Genomic DNA, 21,777 nt, shown 5'->3' on the forward strand with positions numbered 1-21,777 from the left:
GTACCACAGCGCCGAGCACGGCCACGTGGACATCACCATAGACATCCGCAGCTTAGGTCAGACTCAGCCGCCGCCGCCGCCGCCGCGCGCGCCCGACGCCCCAACACCGCTGCACCGTCCGCTGGAGCTAACCGCTCGCTGTCGCGCTCTTCTACCTGTCCTGTCCTGTGCTACACACACACACACACAATGTACACGCACACTCACACTCACGCACGCACACACACACACGCTTACAAGTGCAAACTCACACACACTCACACTCTTTCGCTCACACACACACACATTCACACTCACTCGCACCCAAACACACACACACACACACACACACACACATACACACTCATGCGCTCAGACTCATGAACTGTCTTTCACATGCACACACGTGCACACACTGATCCGAGCTAGACTTTTGATCTAAAAGTTATCCTTTCCAATGCAACATTGGATTGAGCAGAGGACATGATGCCATTTCCTTTGAGTGTGAGGTGGTAGCTGCCTGTCCTTGTCTGGGCTCTACACATACTCAGTAGTCTCCCCCCCACACACACACAGACCCACTCGTCCAGCCTAGTCATAAAATACTTAACAGAAACAACTCTTTGAAAGCACTTCGACTCTAGCTTCTCAGGCGCTGGTTGTCTGCGTGATTCCATCGTGTTTGAGTGGTGCTTTCCATTTGTCCACGTGTTCATTTCCAACTGTGCTTGTACGTGCACTAAAAATGCTCCCCGTTGCCGTTGTTGATAATTGTAAACACCTGTACCGACTGTGGTGTACCGACAACAGCTGTTTGTTTGACCTTGTGTTTGTTCTGTCGCCGATGGTGACATTAGCTCTGTAGCTTCGGGCTTCTTCGGTGTTGACCTTCCCCGTTTCCAATGTCCCTCCAAACATAATCCTTTCCTTGGCTGATGATCTCATTGGTTGGTTGAAGGGGAACCGCCACGTTTGGCCGTTCTCTGATACCAGAGAGTACCGCTTCATATATCTGTCGTCCAAAGTCTGCAACAATCAACGCAGATTCTGCAGAATCCAAAAAACGACAAAACGGCTTCACTGCTCCGACATTCCCGCCGTGTTTCCACATTAAAGGTGGAACGGCGAGATTCTTCACAGCGCCCGTATGACGCAGTACTCTCTCCGATTGTGAAATCCCCAAAGTGACTTCCCCCGTCTTAAAACCCCGTTTACTGACTGTGGGGGGGGGGTGCGCGTGCGTCTCCTCAGGGGTCCCATGGACGCTGCACACCTGGCTGGAGTCGCTGAGGACCTGCTTCATCCAGCAGCGGCGGCCTCTCATCCAGGGGCTGCTCAAGGACTTCAGCGCCATCCAGGAGGACGAGTACACCGAGGAGCTCATCACCCACGGCCTGCCGCTCATGTTCCAGATCCTCCGCGCCAGCAAGGTGCCTCCACCGGCCGTGCTCAGCTTACAGGGCGTCTGGGTCTGGGTCGTGAACGCTGAATCGTGGGGAAACGCCCTCCATTCACTGTTCTATCCTCCAGTTCTCTATTCAGGCTATTCCCGGAGCCTGAGGTGAATAATTGTTTTAGTATATACTACACGTGGACACTCCCAAAATAAACAAGATAACACTTGACAGAATTTATTTGTTTTTATTAGCAAACAAAGCGGGATATTTCGCGATTGAAAATGATATCCCGAGTTTGAGATCTCAATCTCGGGATATTGCCCAATATCCCGAGATAGCGAACCAATCAAATTGGGCCATCTTAGGAGGTTCACGTGTAGCACATACTAATAGCCTGTATTGAAACGCGTATTGGTTAGTCATATCGACTGGAAGGACGGCAGTGGCTCAGGAGGTAGAGCAGGTCGGCTGGTAACCACAAGGTTGCTGGTTCGATCCCCGGCTCCTGCTAGCGGAGTGTCGAGGTGTCCCTGAGCAACACACCTCACCCTAACCGCTCTCAACGAGCTGGAGCAGGTGTGTGAATGTGTGTGTGAATGGGTGAATGCCAGACGATATTGTAAAGCGCTTTGGATAAAAGCGCAATAACAATACAGTCCACTTACCATTTGGTCATGTATAGAGGTCAGCGCACGGTTGTGCCGTATAACATACTATGACATGTCTGCTGGGATGTAGCGCGCTAATAGGACCAGATTTCAAACATCCCTCTCTTAGCTCAAGAACAAAGAAAGAAATAAAGAATTGAACCGAAACTCTTGTCCAGAGGAACAAAATCAAAGATGTACCTTCCTCCAGAACCCTTCCCAGTAGTCCCCAGTAATTGCCAAACCTTTTCTAATTTGCACAAGTTAGTGCCAGCCCCTTACATTAGCATCTCATAAATGAACATGAGAACGAGGCTTAGCGTACACTTCTGCGTCGTGTAGTTTGTCGAGCGGTGCAGGCTAGGAGAAGAAGCACATTAAGCTAATGAGCGCCTATCTCATTTCTCACATCTGTGTTGTTTTGTGTGTTGTTCTTTTTTTATGTTTGACTAACAGAATGAGGTGATTAGCCAGCAGCTGGCCGTTATCTTCACGCAGTGCTACGGACCGTTCCCCATCCCCAAACTGACAGAGATAAAGAAGAAGCAGACCTCACGTCTCGGTAAGAAACCGGTGGCCGATATGGGGGGGGGGGGGGGGGGTTAGCTGAGGGGGGGCTAGGGCATGGCCTCTAGCAACGATTAGACGCATCTTCTTCAGAAATGATTGATTCATAATGCGGCTGTACAACCGAATCCGTGTGTCTCCGCAGCAAAGACATGATCCAATATAAACAGGGCAGCGAAGTAAGCATTGGAGAACGGATGCTTCTGTGTTTGGTTTTCACAGGGTTCAGCGTCAGCTGGCGAGCGTCTCGGCATCAGAGCAATCGCACCGACAGAGTTATTGTTTCTCTGTACGTCGAAGGCAGATACACAGCCCGGATACCTGTAATGCTTTATTGAGATTCGTTACTAGAACGACAAACAAAAAACCCAAAATGTCCCGGGGACAGTATGATGTGAAATATTTGATTTGAAAATCACAATCTGCTGAGCGAGCGTGTTTCATCAATCCTCCGTTGTTTACCCTAAACAAAAACAACTTAAAGGCTGCGATGCCTTTCTGAAGTCAAACAGTAATAATGTTCCCTAGCAGCCTCAGTCGGCGGGGCAGCAGATTGATTCACTATGCAGCAGAGTGGCTGCTGAAGGCAAGGCCCTGCAGCGCCATCTGGTGGTGCTTATGTTCACGACTGGAACGGATTGGTACAACAAAGTGTGTGTGTGTGTGTGTGTGTGTGTGTGTGTGTGTGTGTGTGTGTGTGTGTGTGTGTGTGTGTGTGTGTGTGTGTGTGTGTGTGTGTGTGTGTGTGTGTGTGTGTGTGTGTTTCAGAGGGAGAGAGAGGGAGAGAGACACAGATAGACGAAGATAGAGAGAGAAAGAGGGAGTGAGAGCAAGAGAGAGAGAGAGAGAGAGAGAGAGAGAGAGAGAGAGAGAGAGAGAGAGAGAGAGAGAGAGAGAGAGAGAGAGGTAGAGACAGAGAGAGAGAGAGAGAGAGAGAGAGAGAGAGAGAGAGAGAGAGAGAGAGAGAGAGAGAGAGAGAGAGAGAGGGGGAGAGAGAGAGAGAGAGAGATTCAGACGGACTGAGAATAAAACTCAGTGCACAATGGGTAAAATGTCTGGTCTGATAAAGCCAAAGGAAGCATAATGAATCGCTCGTTTAATTAAGTATTTTTTTTTCTGTCGGTCATCAACCTAATCCGTGCTGTCGCCCACAGACCCTCACTTCCTCAACAACAAGGAGATGTCTGACGTCACCTTCCTGGTGGAGGGGAAGCCCTTCTATGCACACAAAGTGCTGCTGTTCACCGCCTCGGCCAGGTAAACCTGTGGACAGCATCTCGTGACCCCCCGGCCCGGTTCTGTCTGTTAGGGAGGGGGACGCGTCTCATTAATCATCCGCTCCTCATCCCAGTGATCTCTGCAGACCGCTACGGCTGAGGGACGTTTTATAATGATGGTACCTTTGCGCGAGCTGGTTGGACTTTTCAACTCACGAACTCATCAAATATTTCCGGTTCAGTCCATTTCCCTCAGATGATGAAGGATAGAGTCCCATTGCCCATTCTAGTCTGAAAAGTGGCAGAAAGCCAAAGTAGTACCATTGCTCTTAAGCAGGGTTCGAGTTATGATTCCATCTCTGTGGGGGTCTCTTGAAAAATAAATAAATATAGATGCGCAAGTAAATATAAGCTATTATGACACGGCTCTTCTCAATGCCGTGGAACATTGAGAAGAGCATGGGCCCTTCACAACGCCAGCGTGTTCGGTTGCTAATTGACGTCAACCTCTTTTGCTAACTTGTTCTCTGCTGATCAACACTACGAATGGTAACAAATCAATTGTAAAAAGACACACCTTGTGAAGTTACTTTTTTGTTTGGCAAGTAGCCGCTCATTATCGAAAATAAGCCCCTTCAGGTCCTGAAGAAGCAAGACACCTCAGTTTCGCGTCAGTGTCCGGTTCGCCCTGTCTGGGCTTACTTTCCCGATAATGACCGGCGTTCTATTATCCCTCACTTAACGTCAATAGAATATTATGCTGCTGTAGTTTCAGAGACCCCCACAGATATTTGAGTTTGCTGCTTTCATGGGAGCCAGACCTCTCTCTATGGGAGCCCAGCTCCCACTGGCTCCCACCTAACTCAAACCCTGCCCTTAAGGCTATTTCCTACAGCATTTCCTAAAGCCGGAATATGCGACATTAAATATATGTTATAACATATTGTTCTCATAATTATATATAATTCTAATAACCTTTTTTGTCTCTCCAAGGTTCAAGTCTTTGCTCCAGAACCGACCAGCAGCAGAGAACACCTGCATCGAGATCAGCCACGTCAAGTACAACATTTTCCATGTGAGAGGCAGATTAACTTGTTTCATTCCCACCTCTCGTTGAGAGCAACAAACCTCTTTATATAAACTAGACGTGTTAGCTGGCTGTGACGGCGTTCACGAACGCTGAATGTTTGCGTTTAGTTTATAATCTACTGTATAAAAGAACGAATGAAAGAACGCTATATGCAAAAAAAGTTATACTTACAGACATAAAACATCTCTTCGTTTGATTCCTAACTGTGTATGTGTTGTGTGTCACAGCTGGTCATGAAGTTTCTCTATTACGGCGGAACGGAAACGTTGCACATCCGAAACACGGAGATAATGGAGGTGAGCTCGCCGAACATAAAGACGTTAAACACGGAGCACACATCATCACTGACAGCAATCTGTGGGACGACCCCCCCCTATACGGCCGTGCTTCAGTTCTCCCTCACCATCATCGTCGTCTATTGTTTTCTACTATTCTGTTCCAGCTCTTGTCTGCTGCCAAATTCTTCCAACTGGAAGCTCTGCAGCGGCACTGTGAGATCATCTGCTCCAAGAACATCACCACGGAGACCTGCGTGGACCTCTACAAGCACGCCAAGGTGCACACACAGAGTGTGGTGCATTGAAAACCTTGTTTCTTTGCATAGTTGGTTAAATATTCCTTACTGCTGATCTGAACCACAGCCTGCCCCATACACTACCACAATATATGGGAGATTTTACGTTGTCTTTTAACTCAATTAAAAGGTCCAACCTTTACAATTTGCACTACTTTTAACATAGTCAAAATTCAAAATAGGAAATTAATTATTAATTTTTAGATTACATGAATGTCATTAATTGATGTCCTCTCTATAATATCACATGCTGGGGAAAGATGGTATTTAAAAAAAGAAAGAGGACTCTTTCCAGACGGCTCGCTGATGTGTTAATTAAATCCAACAGCCAAATCTCCGCGGGACGCAAAATGGATTTTGATTGTTTATTGGAATTAGGATCAGAGGGCCTCATCATCGAATCACATCTCTTGTAAACCCTCTCTAATCATATGAGATCCCCTTTGATCCCTTTTAATTATGATACTGGCAACATAGCAACAACATAACCTGCCTTCACTTAACCCTGGTCCCCCTCCTCCCTCCCTCTCCCCTCCCTCATCTCCCCTCCCTTCTCTCCTCTCCCCATCCTCCCTCCTTCCCCCCCCCCCCTCATCTTCCCTCTCCCCTCCCCCTCCTCTCCCCCTCCCCCCCTCATCTTCCCTCTCCCCTCCCCTTCTCCCTCCTCTCTCCTCCCCCATCCTCCCTCCCTCCCCCCCTCCCTCCTCTCCCCTCCGTTCTCCCTCCCTCCCACCTCCCTCCCCCCCTCCTCTCCTCTCCCTCCTCTCTCCCCCTCCCCCCTCCCCCTCTCAGTTCCTGGGTGCGGCCGATCTGACGGCGTTCATCGAGGGCTTCTTCCTGAAGAACATGGTGCTGCTGACGGACCTGGAGCCCTTCAAGCAGCTGCTGTACGAGCTGTCGCCGCCCGCCCAGCAGCTCGCCGCCGCCCCCGCCGCGGCCGAGAGCCCCGCCTCCAGCCCCGCCTCCCCCGGCATCTGCTCCGACATCCTCCTGGAGCTGGAGAAGACGCTGACCACACGCATCCGCTCCATCCACCTGTCCGCCTCCAAGGGCTCCGTGGTGTGACCCTCCCTGGCCCCTCCCTCCCTCCCGAGCCTAGCCCCGCCCCCCACCAAGCCCCGCCCCCCACCACCTAGCCACGCCCCCCAAGAACCACAACACACACACACAAACACACACACACACACACAAACACACACAAACACTAGTGCCAAAAAGATGCAACTGACTTGGCCTCCATGCGTTCCCTTCCTGCCCACCTCCACCTCCACCTCCTCCTCCGCCCTACGCCCTTATAAAGGAATATTCAGACGCTGCCATTGGCTCGTGCATCAACGAGGGATTTCATTGGTGGTCTCTTGTCTCGAAACGCTCAGAACCTAAAGCATTTGAAAAAGTCTGCGAAATGCGGCTGTTGTCCTTGAAACGTTGTCAAAGTACGACTGTGGAGCTCAAACGCAAGGAAACTGTCGTGGACGAAAGAACGGACTTCTCCGACCGCGACTCTCTGGAGTCTTCGTCGAGACCCTGCGGACTTGAAACATACGACCGTACTTCACATCCGATACGTGCATGGAAACACCTCCAACGATGGTTTGGGGAAGCTAAAAAAGGGACCAACTTAGAAGTTTAGCTCTTTTTGTGCTACTTGGCGCTCTTTGAAAACAAAACTTAAAAAACTAAAAGGTAGAGTACATCAGACAAACTGAAACCATCCACAGCCACCCTCAGCCACCCGAGCAGGTTCAGACGGTGGACCAAACCAGAGATGTCAACTGAAGCCATTGGGAGATCGAGGGGAAGGGAAGCCTCCTGGGCGAACGACATCAAAGCATCCTGTCATGTTTTTTGGTAACGGACACACACACACATTGTGTGCTTCACCTGTGTTTTTCTACTCCGTGTGCGTGTGTGCGTGCGTGTGTGTGTAAGTGCGTGTGTGTAAGTGCATACGATTTTGTGATTCGGAAAAGAGACACCGATCACGGAATGCTTGGAAAAAGATCGGACGCGCAAGCTGGACTTTTTCCATTGAGGACCACCGGCCCGTGGGCTCCCCCCTCTGGACAGTTTATGCATGACGCTCGCCGAGGCCATATCGCTAGTTTACGTGGCGGCTCTCACTTCACCGCGTCGAGGGGATCGATGTCTCTTCTTCTCTCTTCTCGTGTGTAACCAACACATGGGGGTCACGGGACGGAGAAACATAAACTTATTTCAAGTGCGTTCAGACAGATGTAAATAAGTCCTGGAAGTCCATTATGTGCTTTTTATTTTTTAAAACTACAATGTACAGTGTTTACTCTGATAACTCCCCCCTTTCCCTCTCGCTTGGCAGAAGACACCAATCTCATCGAATGTATTCCCGGAACAAAACAAAGCTCTGGCTTTTTTTCTCGTTTCTCGTTTATGCAAAAGGGCATGTATGTTTTTGTCTGTTTGTCTGTGAAGCACTTGCTTTCTATGCCAACAAAAAAAAAACGGTAGAGCTGAATTAGGGTAGGCTATTGTTCTAAATCGTGTTAAAAGTAGCAGAGGATGTTAACCTTTTTACTACTGTTTAAAAAACCATGCCGGATTATTGGTTGTTTTTTCCATTCAGCTTCCCTGTAACTAAAAATATGATGAAACGTTCTTCTAACCTACTGTAAATTATCCGAAATTTAAATGCGCTTATTTCCGCTGTGATAGAGCGCAAACGACATTCCCAGAGTTGGAGCCCAAACTTTAAAAAGGTCCAAAGAATTCTCGCTAAAAAAACAAATTTCAAACTTACAATAATAATTAAATAATTATGAGTCAAATATGAATTCTAAATAATCAACATTTAACAATTGTTTGAGTTGGGGTCCATGAAGTGTTGATTCTGTATGGTGCTTGTCTGGATGGTAAATGATGCTTATTGTGTAATGGGTTGGATGACTGATACGACAGCCGAAGGACACAATGGATTGTAGCAGACGTACGATGACTTCAACAAAGTATTTTAGGCCAATTGACTTATTAGGTGGGGGAACGTGTGCAGCTAAGAGGCCGTTTTACATCTGTAAATAGTTACAGAAGATGAATTATATGAACCTACTTTATTTTCTTACCTACATACATAGCACTATACAGTTTATTTTACATTTTCAGATATTTTGTTTTACAAAAGCAAAAAAAAATCATATAAACAATATGGAAATAGCCTATTTCCATATTGACATTGTATTGCTTGGTGTGGTAAATACAGTAAGATAACAGATACATAGATATATATGAACTAGATGCCCTATATAAGAAAATAACGATATTTTTGGATTATTTAAAAACAAATGCATAGATTAGCTATTTTAAAGTTATATTAAAAAGTTAACAACAGTATATTTATCTTGTGCACATATACTACCCATCATAGCTTTAAATGAACCCTCCATTCCTTCACCCTGGGTGACCTCCGAGGTGGATGCGTCCCTTGCAGTCTGCACAGCGAAGTATCCAGCTACCTTTAGTCTCCAAGGCCCTCCACCTTATTGCTGTGCCTCAAACAGTCAAACGCAGTATCGCTAGTGTTTCAAAACGATTTGGTGTTGATTTGCACTCAGCTCTCTTCAGTAACTGTACGTTTATTTCTTTCCATATTAGCCCCTTTGTTATTCCTCATTAAACAATAACAAAAAAGTGAATAAAGAAGATCTATTTTGCGCCGTTAAGCTGTGCTTCTCACTGAATGAGCAGTGCGAGTGTGCGTTTGAGTTGTGTGTCGGGTTGTGTTTGGGTGAGCAGCATGGCTCCTTTCTGTGTCCCGGTCAAACTGCGGCGTTGTCCGCCCGCCACGTGACATCTCTCCACGAACCCACGGCGCTGAGCAGCGCCTTGCCTGCGCGTCCGTTCCCCGTCGTCCAACACATCTCAACGCACTCAACACATGCATGCAATACTAAAGAGTAGGAATCCAGGAGCTCACTTTTTTGCAATTTTACCTTTGATGAAAACATGTATATTGTACTATAAATATATATATGTATATATACATATATATATGCATATAAACATATATATATATATGCATATATACATATAAAAAAATACCTGATATATAAATGATAGCTGGTGTTAATAGCAGGGATGTGGTGTAGAGTCTAACGACGTGATGAAGGTGTTGCCGTCGTGCTACAGACAGTGCAAGTGTTCCTGAGATGCTTGGTTTAGAGCCAATAAAACAACGATATTGATGACCTTTACACCGTGTGGGTTGTTTTTGCCACTCTCTCTATTTCACCCATCTCGGCTTAAGAATCAGTTTCTCCTCCCATCAGATACGTGCAACGATTGAGTCTCCAAAATGTTGTGACCCTGGCCTGTTATGATTCTCCACGTAATTCCATTCACGCGCATGCTGAAGATTTGTTTCAAGATTATTTTTTTATACTGTATTATGATACACGAAAAAATTATATTATACTGGGTTTGTTTTGTGTTTATTTTTGTGACTTGACATTGTTTGCAAGTGAGCAATACATTGTCTTGTACAATCGTCTGATGGAGGGGAAAATAAACTTCAGAATTTAAACTCATTATATCCTTAATATTTAGTATTCATATTTAGGGTTGATTGTTCCTTTAATGTCTTATAACTGTCATATTTAGTGTCACACAGGCCAACTTATCTTCCTCGCACAAAGTTAAATCTGTTAAGACTTTCATGCAGATTTAAAGAGGGATGAGGTGAAAGTGTGTTTAATGAGCCACAGAACCGTACCGAATAATTCAGGAGAGCAAATGGTAGAGAGAGACAGGGTGGCACTATGAGGAATTAAATGTCTGAAGTCACAAAGTCTGAAGATGAAGGGCCCTTTATTCCAAAGCATACACTTTCTTATTCAAGGTTGGAGTTTAAAAAATAGGAAAAAGTTGGATTTAGATCAACTAATATAAAAAATAAAAATAAAACATTCAGCAAAGAAGTCAAACTTAAAACGCCAAAAGAGCCCAAACTCAAAACCCACCAAAAAGCACTTACAATGCAGCATCCTGTAACATCATTATTATCTAGCTGAAAACCCACACAGGAATTATGGATGTAGCTGTATTGATTGATTTTCCTCTTACAGAACAAGGGTAATTCAGACTCACTGCCCTCTTTCTCCTGATGGGTTATGTAGAACCCTCACCCACTCTGTCCTACTCTTGCACGTCGTTTTAGGGTCTCTCTCCCCTGTTCCCCGGTGTGAGAGCTGCCTTCACAACTCTGTTCTGGAGGTTTGGCGATGTGAAGGATGCCTGCCCCTTCAACGACCCCGTCTCCACAGGCCGCGGCGCGTGTTCCATTTATATTGATAGTTTATAGTTGTATGGGCCGCATTCCAATAGAATAGTCTGTCTAACACGATTCCACATCTCGCTTCCTGCTCAATCTCCAGATCTTTTCCTCGATCTCCGTTGTGCACACTGTTCTCGTTGTCGAATCCGCGACCCAAAGATCCGCTTTCGTCCACAAATCGTCACGGGTCCCGAGGGTACATTGGTGTCTCCGAATAGGAAATGTTTGAGCGATTATACGTCGCGCGCCGTCATGCAACAAAGGTGCTTGGCTACAGAGTAGGAAGGTTCTGTTTGGTCAGATGATCGACAGTTGGTTGATGACTAATGTCTCTGGCAGCTCGGCTGTTCCGAACCGGTTCCCAGTCTCCCAGTGCTCAGTCGTGATACTGCTGGTGCCCACAGCAGGAGGGATCAAGGAGAACGTTCTGGAACGCAGCCATGGTTTGTGTTGGCAGAGGACGGCCAGGGTATAAAAAGGAGAGGAGTCGAGTTGGATGCATCCTCAGAGCAAAACATTGGCACGCCACAGGTCTTTAAAGCACGTCGTGCTAGCGCCGGGAATTCATCTAGGGGGAGGCGTTATTAGCTACGGCTCTTGTGGTTTGGGGGTTTTAGAGACTAATTAAAAAACATGACTTCTTTAATTGAAATAAGGAAATGAAACAATCAACTCCTTGATGAAAGAACCTTAAATGAGGACCAAACCTCCTGACCCCGCGTTCAGGTGCCCGCTTTGAACGGGTACCTGAACCCTGAATTGTTTCACTTGGTTTTAACGTGGTCGATTCAATTCGGTCTTCAAGATAGTAGGCTAATCTATGACATTTTATTTTATCACTCAATTTAGAGGAGTTACGAAGTTCCAATGCACTTCAACCTCCCAATGAAGGGACATGGGTGGCGAGGTGTGTGTTGATGTGTGGAGCTCCCTCCAGCCAGTGGTGGGTGTGGATGGCTGCGTCCGAGAGAGGGGTAAGATTCTCTGAAACGTATAGAACCGCTAGGGGGTGCTGTTACGCACGAAGCCCTGTGTAAAATCAGTGTAACCACGGCCCCTGGCGGCTATTTTCTTAAAGGACTATGCTGATTTTTTCGAGTTTTGTGTTATTACAATGTGGGTACTATATGCCAATGAAAAATAAGCAATAAAAAAATATGTGACAAAATTGCCGTGATTGTAGTATGGTTCTCGTTTAAAGCTGATTACTATTTGATATGAACGCAGTACATTCATATTTCAATGTATTCATATTTATGAAAGTGGGGAGTCGGTGAATTTCATAGTCATAGAGACAAGGTGTATCATTTATTGAACATGAAACTGCGACATTCCATTTATTTCTATCGCAGTCTTCAGTTTAAGCATTTAATACAAATGTGCGTCCAAATATAATCTTTCCCAACTGCTCTAATGAACGCGGTTGGTTGAATCCCTTCCAAAGAGAAAACGACGCTCTACCTACCATAAGCGATGGGTTTCGGCACACCTGCTCAGCCGGTTGTCAATCAAAGCTGTCCTCTTAATTAACGGCGGAGTTCCCCCCGTCTGTGCCGTCCTGAGGCAGGCTCATTTTAATATACGCGACACTGGTTACATCATGGGCTGCATAGCTGAATTTCACTCTAAAAAAGATACAAGTTGAAATAGTTTCAGAAACAAAAACAAATTCACAAATAATATATACTTGTATTCAAAACTTTGTAACAACTTTTTATTATTGTATGTTATTCATTTCGACTGACAAAAAAAATCGTTTCAAATAAGCTACTTGGAACTTATTATTGTCATAACTCGTCTTGTCATGCAACACAACAGGTGAATAAAGCAGCCATCACCCCCTCGTATGCGGTGCGCGCCCGGGTGTGTACGGTGTCTACAGTTTGCAGCGCATGCTGAACTACATCCGGTCGTTCTGCGCACCCAGCGCAGATATCGAGCCGCCCCTCCTTCCACCCCACTAGCACCGCAGGGTCGGGCGGAGAGTGACTCACAACCATTTCAAGTTAAGACATTTATCCTCTGCTTTTGTCCCATCTGAATACCGAGATGCAGAGCCCGAGTCCTGGTGAGAATGGTAAGGCGATATGGACCTAAAATATAATAAATGTTTTTGCTTATCAAGTTTCTGCAAGATTGTGTGCGCCCGTTTTTCAACATGGCGTACCCCGCTCTGAGACAGTAGCACGGCGCTAGCCCGCTAGCAGGGAGCTAACCCGCTAGCAGGGAGCTAACCGGCTAGCAGGGAGCTAGCCCGCTAGCTGGCTAGTTAGTATGTTAGCCATGATGGCTAGCCGTAGCTCGCGGGTAACCTGTCAAACCGACCTCATCACAACTCGGGGCGATATCTGTTGAGTAACAACCGCGATCAAGGATCACAAGGTATAACTTATAACACAACTACTACCGTCACAACCTCTCGATACCTGCAGATACACAATGTTTCACAGAAAGTAGAATAATAAATAGCAAATACAATATAAACGTTCAAATGCGCTGTTTGATAGCCATAATAGAGGACATGCTGGGAATCCTCCTTTGCACCACGAATGCAATGTATGTTACCGATATTATGTAAAGTAAAATAATCTTAGCCATTTCTCTGTCGTTCCCTTACAAGACTCCAGATCCCACATAATGCAAAACTGAGACTCAATCAAAAGTTATCCTCATGATTCTGACCCCACACTGTACGGCTACAGGGCATGCGCATCAGAATGCATCATGGGAGTTTTGGGTCGAGATATTACGCCATGTTGAGAGGACCCAAGGGAGTTGTTGTACTGTAGACCCTGAATTAAAAAAAATCCTAAATCCATAAAAAATGTAGCTTTGACACGTCTTGCATTATAAACAGCAGTTTCAAATCCAACAATGTCTTCCCATGATGACACAGGATTTCATGATTAATTACTAAACAATGACCAAATAAGCATTAACACCAGCACAGTAACTAACATCCAGTCCTCTATGCTTCCAAAATGGAGGCGGTCACTGTGATGTACTGTTGCTTCGGCCCCAAAGGCATAGCCGGCTATTGCCAGACCAAGGCTGCTCAATCGTAAATTGCACGTTGGTCAGGGGGGGAAACTACATGGGGTCTTTGAATTATCGTACATAACAAACTCTGTAGGTGGCGAAGAAGTAAAAGCTGCTCACGTTTTGAACCACACACTTTTCCCATCTAGATTCCCCTTGGGTTTTGGATTGTCGGTGCCATTAAAGTAGCATTTATAATCGTTTACTCCTTCAACGGCACCGACAATTCAAAACCCAAGTGGAATCTAGATGGAACCAGGAGCCTCGGAGGCAGCTCGATAGGCTGCTTGCCGTCGCTTCCCTGTCGTCATTGTGTAAAACCAGCCAATGGCGCACCAGGGGGAAAAGCCAGCTTGGTGATTCGCTCCTGCAAAAAAAACGTATCGGAAGCAGAAAGAAATGTATTGCTCTTCTCCCGACCCTTCTGCCGGCGGATTGAATTGAAGTGTGTGTGTGTGTGTGTGTGTGTGTGTGTGTGTGTGTGTGTGTGTGTGTGTGTGTGTGTGTGTGTGTGTGTGTGTGTGTGTGTGTGTGTGTGCGCGTGCGCGAGAGCGAGAGCGTCTGTCGCCTGCTCGTGTCGATGCACTTCGCGTGACCCAGGCTACCAAAGGCCTGAGCTGATCCCCTCCTCTCCTCCTCCTCCTCCCAGAGGCCCATCTCCCGCTGCCGTCCCTGCGTCTCTTCGTGCCGCCGCTGCGCCTGGTTTCAGCCGCCATGTGGCAGGTGGTCCAGCGGGGCGACGTCCAGGGCTACGGGCTGCTGGAGGAGTTCATCAGCACCGTCACGGACATCGTTCCAGAACTCTTGAATCCCGACCAGAAGGCCCAGCTCCTCTTGGGACTCCGAGCGAGGGTGAGAGAAGGATTGTTGCTCAAGGAGTTTTCAGAAGTTGAGAAACTTCTCCTTTTTATACACATATATATATATATATATAACGGTAATGTAATTCCATAGTCAAGCTATTTTGACACAGTCTGGAAGTGCCAGACTAATTTGCAAATGCGTGTTAATCTCCAAGCTGCCCGTTCCTTTTCGATTTCCAAGGGTCGTTATTTACCTAAGTAGGCACAGACGCAGATTCTAAAGCAAAAGAGAAAGTACTCTAATGGTGCAATAGAGAAACTAGGCAAGGCTAAATTAATCTTATGTTGTAGCCTACCTTTCTTTAAACATCAGCAGCTTTGTTAAGTTTCCCGAAAAGCGAATACATTTGCATTGTTTCAGGTAATGAATTCAGTCCCTGAGGTTTCTGATGTTTGTTTACGTGTGGTTTTTGTTTACATCAGGTGGTTCTCGACCTCTGTCGGTCGGAGCAGAGCGCCGAGAGAGAGACCATCGCGATGCACCTGGAGCATATAAAGTCCTTAATATCCACATGGACAGCACAGGTGGGGAGATGCACAATGTTTTCTCCGTCTGTAGATATATACGGCTTGTAAATCATAGTGCTTTATGGGAGTTTTTGTTGGAGAGACTCACAATCGAGAGGACTCAAGAGGGTTAAAGTACGGTGAGTCCTAAATCAACGTAAAAATCCTGTTACCTAGGCTACTGAAAACGTTGTTTTGCCTCATCTCGCATGGGATGAACAAAATAAAGTGTGCCGTTAAGGACAAATCGTTTGACGATTTATTACTGTTCAGTGATCGTTTATGTCTCTCCTGTTTTCAGCCGTATTTCGCAGATGTGCAGTTCCCTGAATCCAACTTCGTGAATCAAATTGAATCTCTACTAAAGGATCCCGAAGAGAAGGCAAAGTTCTTCCAGGTATTTGAAATTAATTCTATATGTACGCACAAATATATTGTTATTATTTAAGTATTATTATCATTGTTATATGCAGCACTGCACACTATGGTAATGGTACTCAGCGAAAAATACATACAAATCTTTTTGATGTGAGGGTTAGCTTAAAAACAGTTTAAAAATCTGACGATGGTTTTGTTCCAGGAGGACTTCCCGGTGGACTTCGGTCCGGACTACGACGCCGCTCTCCAGGTGCTGGTGCTGGACTTCCTGTCCAGACTGGAGCGCCTGCTGCCGGTCCCAGACCTGCAGCATGTAAGTACCCCAGCATCACACCGTCCTCCAGGCCTGGCAGCACCTGAACCGGAGGGCTCTGTACCGGTGGACCATCATCACCATCACACGTAGTAAACGTGGCACTGAGTCAAGAACACAGACTGTCCCAAATAGCATTTAGCTCAGAACACACTCTACCGTTTAGTGACCATGGACCGTACCGTACGGTCTTTAGCTCAGGACCTGGAAGGTACCAGACAGTGACCACGGGTTGTGTCATGTGGTATTTAATTCTGGTTCAAAACCAAAACGACACACACATGAGATAGGCAGACACTCTTATTATGGGCTGCCTATCTCATGGCTCCCTCCCTCCCCCCTCCTTCTCCGTCCCCCCCTTCCTCTCCCTCCCCCCTCCCCCCTCCCCCCTCCCCTCCCCCCGGTCAGACGGCCTCCCTGCTGGACGCGGTCCCCTCGGCTCTGGAGGAGTGCCTCCAGTCCGTCCCCGACCCCCAGCAGCTCCGGACGGTGCTCCAGTACCACGCCTCGCTCGGCCAGCCGGACCTGGACGGTGCGTGGGTTACCGTGGGTTACCGCGCCCTCTCGGGTTCTGATGTCAACAGTTTGGAGTCACTGTGTGGCGCGCCGACCCGCGGCCCAGCGATGCTGAGTTGTTTTCAGTATTATGAATCTTACGAACTCTTATGGCCACTTATCGCGAAAGAGACCGAGACGGAAATTATTGGAAGTTATTGACGATATCCAATCACTGTTTAATTAATTTAAAGATGTTTTACGGATTTATAAATGATCTACAAATGAATTTTCATTTATTGGCCGTAAAGAAAATCCTCTTTTTGTGTCATATATTTAGATTTTTATCATACGTACATATTTGATATAAAACCACTTAGGCTACGAATATTTAGTTACCTAGTAGGCATTGGTTGAGAAGGGACCTGGTGAATTCATTGAGTCGTTAAGGAGCATGTCGGGGGTCAGAACCCTTGCTCAAGGATTCAATCTAGTCATGAGCCATCGGACCAGTACCGTTCAACCAGGGGTGAACCCCCCTGACGTCGACACTCTCCTGTCACCTGGTCCTAAACACAGACCCATCTGTTGACCTTCTCCGTCTCCTCTTCCAGACGAGTCCCAGTCGCTGCCGTCGTCCTTCGGGAACTGCATCCTGTCCTCGCTGGCGCTGCCCCAGCTGGAGAAGCTGGTGATCGACGCCGAGCAGTTCGAGCTGCGGGCGCCGTCGGAGCCCCTGCACGGCTGCGTGACGGTGCAGCTGGAGGGGGAGACGGTGACGCTGCTGGACTACATCCAGATCCAGACGCAGCCGGCCGGGAACGGCCGGGGGGAGGAGGAGGAGGAGGAGGAGGAGCCCGCCGAGGCCCCGCCTCCGGACGCCGGTGGGGGGCACGCCCCCGGGGCCGGGGACCACGACGACCCAGAGGACCACAACGATCGAGAAGACCCAGAGGAGCACGGGGATCTAGAGGAGCACGGGGACCTAGAGGAGCACGGGGATCTGGAGGACCTGGGGGAGCTACAGGACCCGGGGGAGCTCCAGGACCCGGGGGACGAGGAGGGGCCCGACCCGCTGAAGCCGGCCTCCTTCCAGCCGCTGAAGCAGAGCAAGCGACTGCAGCTGAAGCGGCGTGCGCTGAGCGAGCGGAAGGACTCGCCCTCCCCCCCGGGGGGGAAGCGCACGCGCAGGAAGTACCCCAACGACAAGACGTGCCCCGTCTGCAGCAAGAACTTCCTGCGCGCCACGGCGATGCGGCGCCACCTGGAGATCCACTCGGACAACCGCCAGCTCAAGTACAAGTGCCCCAACTGCGACAAGCGCTTCCGGGACCAGTACGACATGACGCGCCACAACATGCGCGTGCACGAGCGCGACGAGGCGTTTGACGGGGAGGCCGAAGAGGAGGAGGAGGAGGAGGAGGAAGAGGAAGAGGAGGCCTACCCGGACGTCGCCGCCGCCGCCGCCGACTCCGGAGACGCTGGCCCGTCGGACGCCCCGGAGAGCAAACACTGCGCTCTCTGCGGGAAGTACTTCGCCCGGAGGGTGGACATGGACCGGCACGTCAAGTCCCACTCGGAGGTCCGGCCGCACAAGTGCCCGTACTGCGAGAAGCGCTTCAAGCACCCGTACGTCCTGCGACGCCACCAGAAGGAGATCTGCAAGAGCCGGAACCTGAAGCGCGCCGGCTGGGCCGCCGACGGCTCGGGGGAGCCGGGCGCCGACGCCCTGAGCCCCGCCGCGTCCCCCGCGGGGGCGGCGGCGCACAGCGAGGGCAAGGTGTGCCCCGTGTGCAGCCGCACGCTGCCCTGCACGGCGGACATGGCCAAGCACCTGCGCTCGCACACGGAGGAGCGGCCGTACGTCTGCCTGGGCTGCGAGAAGGGCTTCAAGTACAAGGACACGCTGAAGAAGCACCAGCTGATCCACGGCCACGAGGGCACCAGGGAGGAGCCCTGCCGCTCGCTGGAGGAGATCCTGGCGCAGGTCGACCGCCAGGGCAGGGCCGGCGGCGGCGGCGAGGGGGCGGCGGCGGGCGTCCCAGAGCCCCGGGGCACACGGGCGCCGAAGGCGTGTCCGGTGTGCGCGCGGCCGTTCGACAACGTGAAGAACCTCAACAAGCACATGCAGTGTCACACGGAGGAGCGGCCGTACCACTGCGTGCACTGCAAGCGGCGCTTCAAGCACATGCACAGCCTGAAGCGCCACCAGATCTACGCCATCTGCCACAAGAAGATCATGCGGCTGTCGGCCATGAAGAAGGAGCCCCGGGGCGCGGGCCCTGGGGGCCCCGACGACGACGACGGCGAGCCCCAGGGCCCGGCGCTGAAGATCCCGGTGTGGTGCTCCAACTGCGGGCAGCACTTCGAGTACCCGGCGGCCCTGAAGGAGCACCAGGAGGCCACGTGCCGCGTGGAGTTCAAGGACGTGATGCGCTGCGACGACTGCGGCAAGGAGTTCAAGAGCGTGACGCTGCTGAAGGTCCACCAGCGCATCCACGCGCCGCTCTACTGCAAGGAGTGCGGCAAGATCCTGGCCTCGGAGCCCGCCTTCGAGCGCCACAAGCTGATGCACAAACCCATTGGCTGCACCATGTGCGACAAGACGTTCACGCTGCTGCGGCGGCTGCGCGAGCACTACGAGAAGCAGCACAACTTCACGGGGCCCTACCCGTGCACGCAGTGCGACAAGAGCTTCGCCCAGCTGCCCTACCTGGCGGTGCACGAACGCGTGCACAGCGGCGAGTTCCCGTACGCGTGCACGGCGTGCCCCGAGAAGTTCCGCTCGTCCAACTGCCTGACGGTGCACCAGCGCAAGCACACGGGCGAGAAGCCCTTCCTGTGCTGGCAGTGCGGCAAGCGCTACCGCTCGGCGTCGGAGCTCACCGTGCACATGGGCACGCACTCGGAGGCGCGGCCGTGGGCGTGCGCGCAGTGCGCCGCGGCCTACCGCACCAAGCTGCAGCTCACCAACCACGTGGAGCAGGTGCACATCGGCGTGCGCTACCCCTGCGACACGTGCGGCAAGCAGTTCATGAAGGAGATCTCGCTGAAGCGCCACGAGCTGACGCACACGGGCGAGCGGCCGCACCAGTGCACCGACTGCGGCAAGACGTTCCTGACGGCCAACGAGCTGCGGCTGCACACGCGCTACCACACCGGGGAGCGGCCGTACAAGTGCGACCAGTGCGGCAAGGCCTTCATCCAGTCGGGCTACCTCAAGTCGCACATGCGCATCCACACGGGCGAGAAGCCCTTCAAGTGCGACATCTGCGAGAAGGGCTTCCGGCTGTCGTACCACATGAAGAAGCACCGCCGCACGCACTCGGGGAAGCCCAAGAGCCACGCCTGTGAGGAGTGCGGCCTGGCCTTCACGCACAAGAAGAGCCTGTACGAGCACGCCTTCACGCACGAGCCCAAGATGGTGGCCTTCACTCAGGAGGTCCGCATCGAGTTTCAGTAGTCTGGGAGGGGTGGGGCGGGGGGGGTGCACTTGTTGTTTGGGATGTGGTTTGTCTGCCAACAGGGACTCTATTTTTGGTTACTTTAGAAAGGGAGGAGATTTATGTGAAGGCTGTTGGGAAAACACAAGGCGGATAAAGTATGCTTTGGTTTAATTTATTTTTCTGGCGGGCGGGGACTTGTGGGAGATTTATTTTGGTTTGCGCTGATGTGCTATGCTAGCTGTGCATGCTAGTGATTTTTGTTTTGTTCTGGCTTTGTATTCTAAAGCTGACAGGATCTCTATCAGGTGTACATATTGAATTGAATACAGCAAAGTATTTTGGTTTATCTAGCAAATAAATGAATCTTAAAATCAAACTTTGAAGTTATTTCATATTTGTTTTTGTATTATTTAATATAACAAATCATCAGGTTAACAAATGCAATTTTAATAATAAACAAAATGCCGACATGAAATGTAAATTAGTTCAAATGTTATATTCTAATCCAATCATTACAAGTAATCATAAGCACAATTATATATAATTTTAGTTCTCAGTTTTCAAATCAATGCAATTGATCAGTCAGTTATTTTCTCCCACACTCATTGATGCGGTTTGGTCGTTTAGACACAAGGGGGCAGTAAAGTTATAAGTTTGGGGACTGTGTTCTGCAGAGTTGAATTGGGTTTGGAAGTTGAACCTATACCTTTTATACTCCGCAGCCCAACTACAGGTAAAGGCTTTAGTTATGGTTCCAAGTTGACGCAACGCAATGACCACGCAGTCTTGAACCTGTTGTGGTTGTGAATTGGGTTTTAGTTAGCAGACCAATGACAGCCCTTGCTCCTGCGTTGCCTCGACGCAAGGTTACAATTTTTGGGAGGCGCACGCGGTGGACGAAAGGAGGCGCCGCCGTCAAGCACGTAATGGGTCCGTAAACCCCCTTGCGTTGCGTCGACGTACAACCATAACTGAGCCTGAAGTGTTTATAGCATTGTGCAATCCATAGGCCCATAAGAAACATACACTTTAATCAAATAGCAGTGAAGGACCTGTTAAAAGCTACATTTTTATTTTCCCTCTGGGGGTAATTCCGTTCATGCTACATGCGAGGGCAGACTCTGAGGTTGTTACCCCGCCATCACCAGATCCCCAGTGCCTATGCTGTTCCTGGAACGTCGCAGCGAGCGCGCATGCGGTCACGTGTCTCAAAACCTCGGGGCGCGTGCTGTTGCCAGGCCAACCTCAGAGCGGCGTCGCGGCTCTGCCAGCGTTCAGGGAAACCGCGCTGTTCTCCCCGAACTCGGAAGGCCGTGGGCTGAGTCAGAGCCTATCCAGGACTGCTGTTGGGAGCACATCACTTTTTAAACCCCAAAGTGTATTGATTTATACGGGGCTGTAATTGCTTCAGTGTGTCCTGGATTACGGCGCACGGACCACCGACCCTTCTATCTCCTGTGATGTCGGCCTGACCCGAGCTCCCTTCCTCAGGCCCGGGGTGACGCCCTCTACCCCGCCTCCATGACCCCCACAGGGCTGTTCTGAAGTTAGCACGCTAAGCTACAGGCTAACTCGACAGGGAACATCTTAAATGTAAACTCCAATGCGTGTTTATCCAATATAACAGATGCCATGTCATGCTGAATTGGAAATGCAACCGGAATAATCTACTTCCCTTTCAAATACGACTTTTGTGGATTTCAAAAATGAATACTTTAGCTTTGATTTGGCCTACAATGATCGTGGAAGACTCACGATTTTTGGTTGTGCAGACATGCCTGCCCCTCAAACAAGGCCGCTTAGCTTTTCATTGTTCTGGGGGGCATTCCGCTATTTATTTCTTTATCTCAGCAAGACACCAGCAGGCCATTATGACGGGTATTTCTGCAGTGTCAACCACTCAAATCGGGGATTTCCACGAATGCTCAACACCAGACTACAGAGATTTGGACAGATTCAGAAG

The 21,777-nt window shown here is 49.3% G+C and overlaps 2 protein-coding genes and 1 long non-coding RNA gene across 5 annotated transcripts in view; 2 read left to right on the forward strand and 1 right to left on the reverse strand.

Moving 5' to 3' along the window:
• Positions 1–10,027, forward strand: part of LOC115541443 (ankyrin repeat and BTB/POZ domain-containing protein BTBD11-A) — a 27,480-nt gene extending 17,453 nt beyond the window's left edge. For both annotated transcript variants that reach the window (XM_030353183.1, XM_030353184.1), the window contains 8 exons: positions 1–56; positions 1,231–1,409; positions 2,480–2,585; positions 3,745–3,847; positions 4,801–4,882; positions 5,125–5,193; positions 5,340–5,453; positions 6,264–10,027. The exon at positions 1–56 is cut by the window's left edge and continues 207 nt beyond it. In XM_030353183.1, the coding sequence (XP_030209043.1) occupies positions 1–56; positions 1,231–1,409; positions 2,480–2,585; positions 3,745–3,847; positions 4,801–4,882; positions 5,125–5,193; positions 5,340–5,453; positions 6,264–6,536 (982 nt within the window). In that variant the 3' untranslated portion in view covers positions 6,537–10,027. The remainder of the gene's footprint in view (positions 57–1,230; positions 1,410–2,479; positions 2,586–3,744; positions 3,848–4,800; positions 4,883–5,124; positions 5,194–5,339; positions 5,454–6,263) is intronic.
• Positions 10,028–10,290: 263 nt separating this feature from the next.
• On the reverse strand, positions 10,291–12,706 carry LOC115541516 (uncharacterized). Of its 2 annotated transcripts, none has more exons than XR_003976369.1 (2): positions 12,239–12,706; positions 10,291–11,200 (listed from the first exon to the last, which is right to left on the reverse strand). It is a non-coding gene; the product is annotated as an uncharacterized LOC115541516 (long non-coding RNA). The 2 variants fall into 2 exon arrangements; XR_003976368.1 differs by having other exon boundaries at positions 10,291–11,341.
• A 13-nt stretch (positions 12,707–12,719) lies between these two features.
• LOC115541415 (zinc finger protein 62 homolog) lies at positions 12,720–20,201 on the forward strand. Its single transcript, XM_030353130.1, has 7 exons — positions 12,720–12,850; positions 14,462–14,664; positions 15,099–15,200; positions 15,484–15,579; positions 15,763–15,873; positions 16,282–16,405; positions 16,983–20,201. The coding sequence occupies exons 1-7, from the start codon at positions 12,823–12,825 to the stop codon at positions 19,829–19,831; spliced, it is 3,513 nt and encodes a 1,170-aa protein (XP_030208990.1). The 5' UTR covers positions 12,720–12,822; the 3' UTR covers positions 19,832–20,201.
• The last annotated feature ends 1,576 nt before the right edge of the window (positions 20,202–21,777 follow it).

This window comes from Gadus morhua, chromosome 4, assembly GCF_902167405.1.
Source record: "Gadus morhua chromosome 4, gadMor3.0, whole genome shotgun sequence".
NCBI lineage: Eukaryota > Metazoa > Chordata > Actinopteri > Gadiformes > Gadidae > Gadus > Gadus morhua.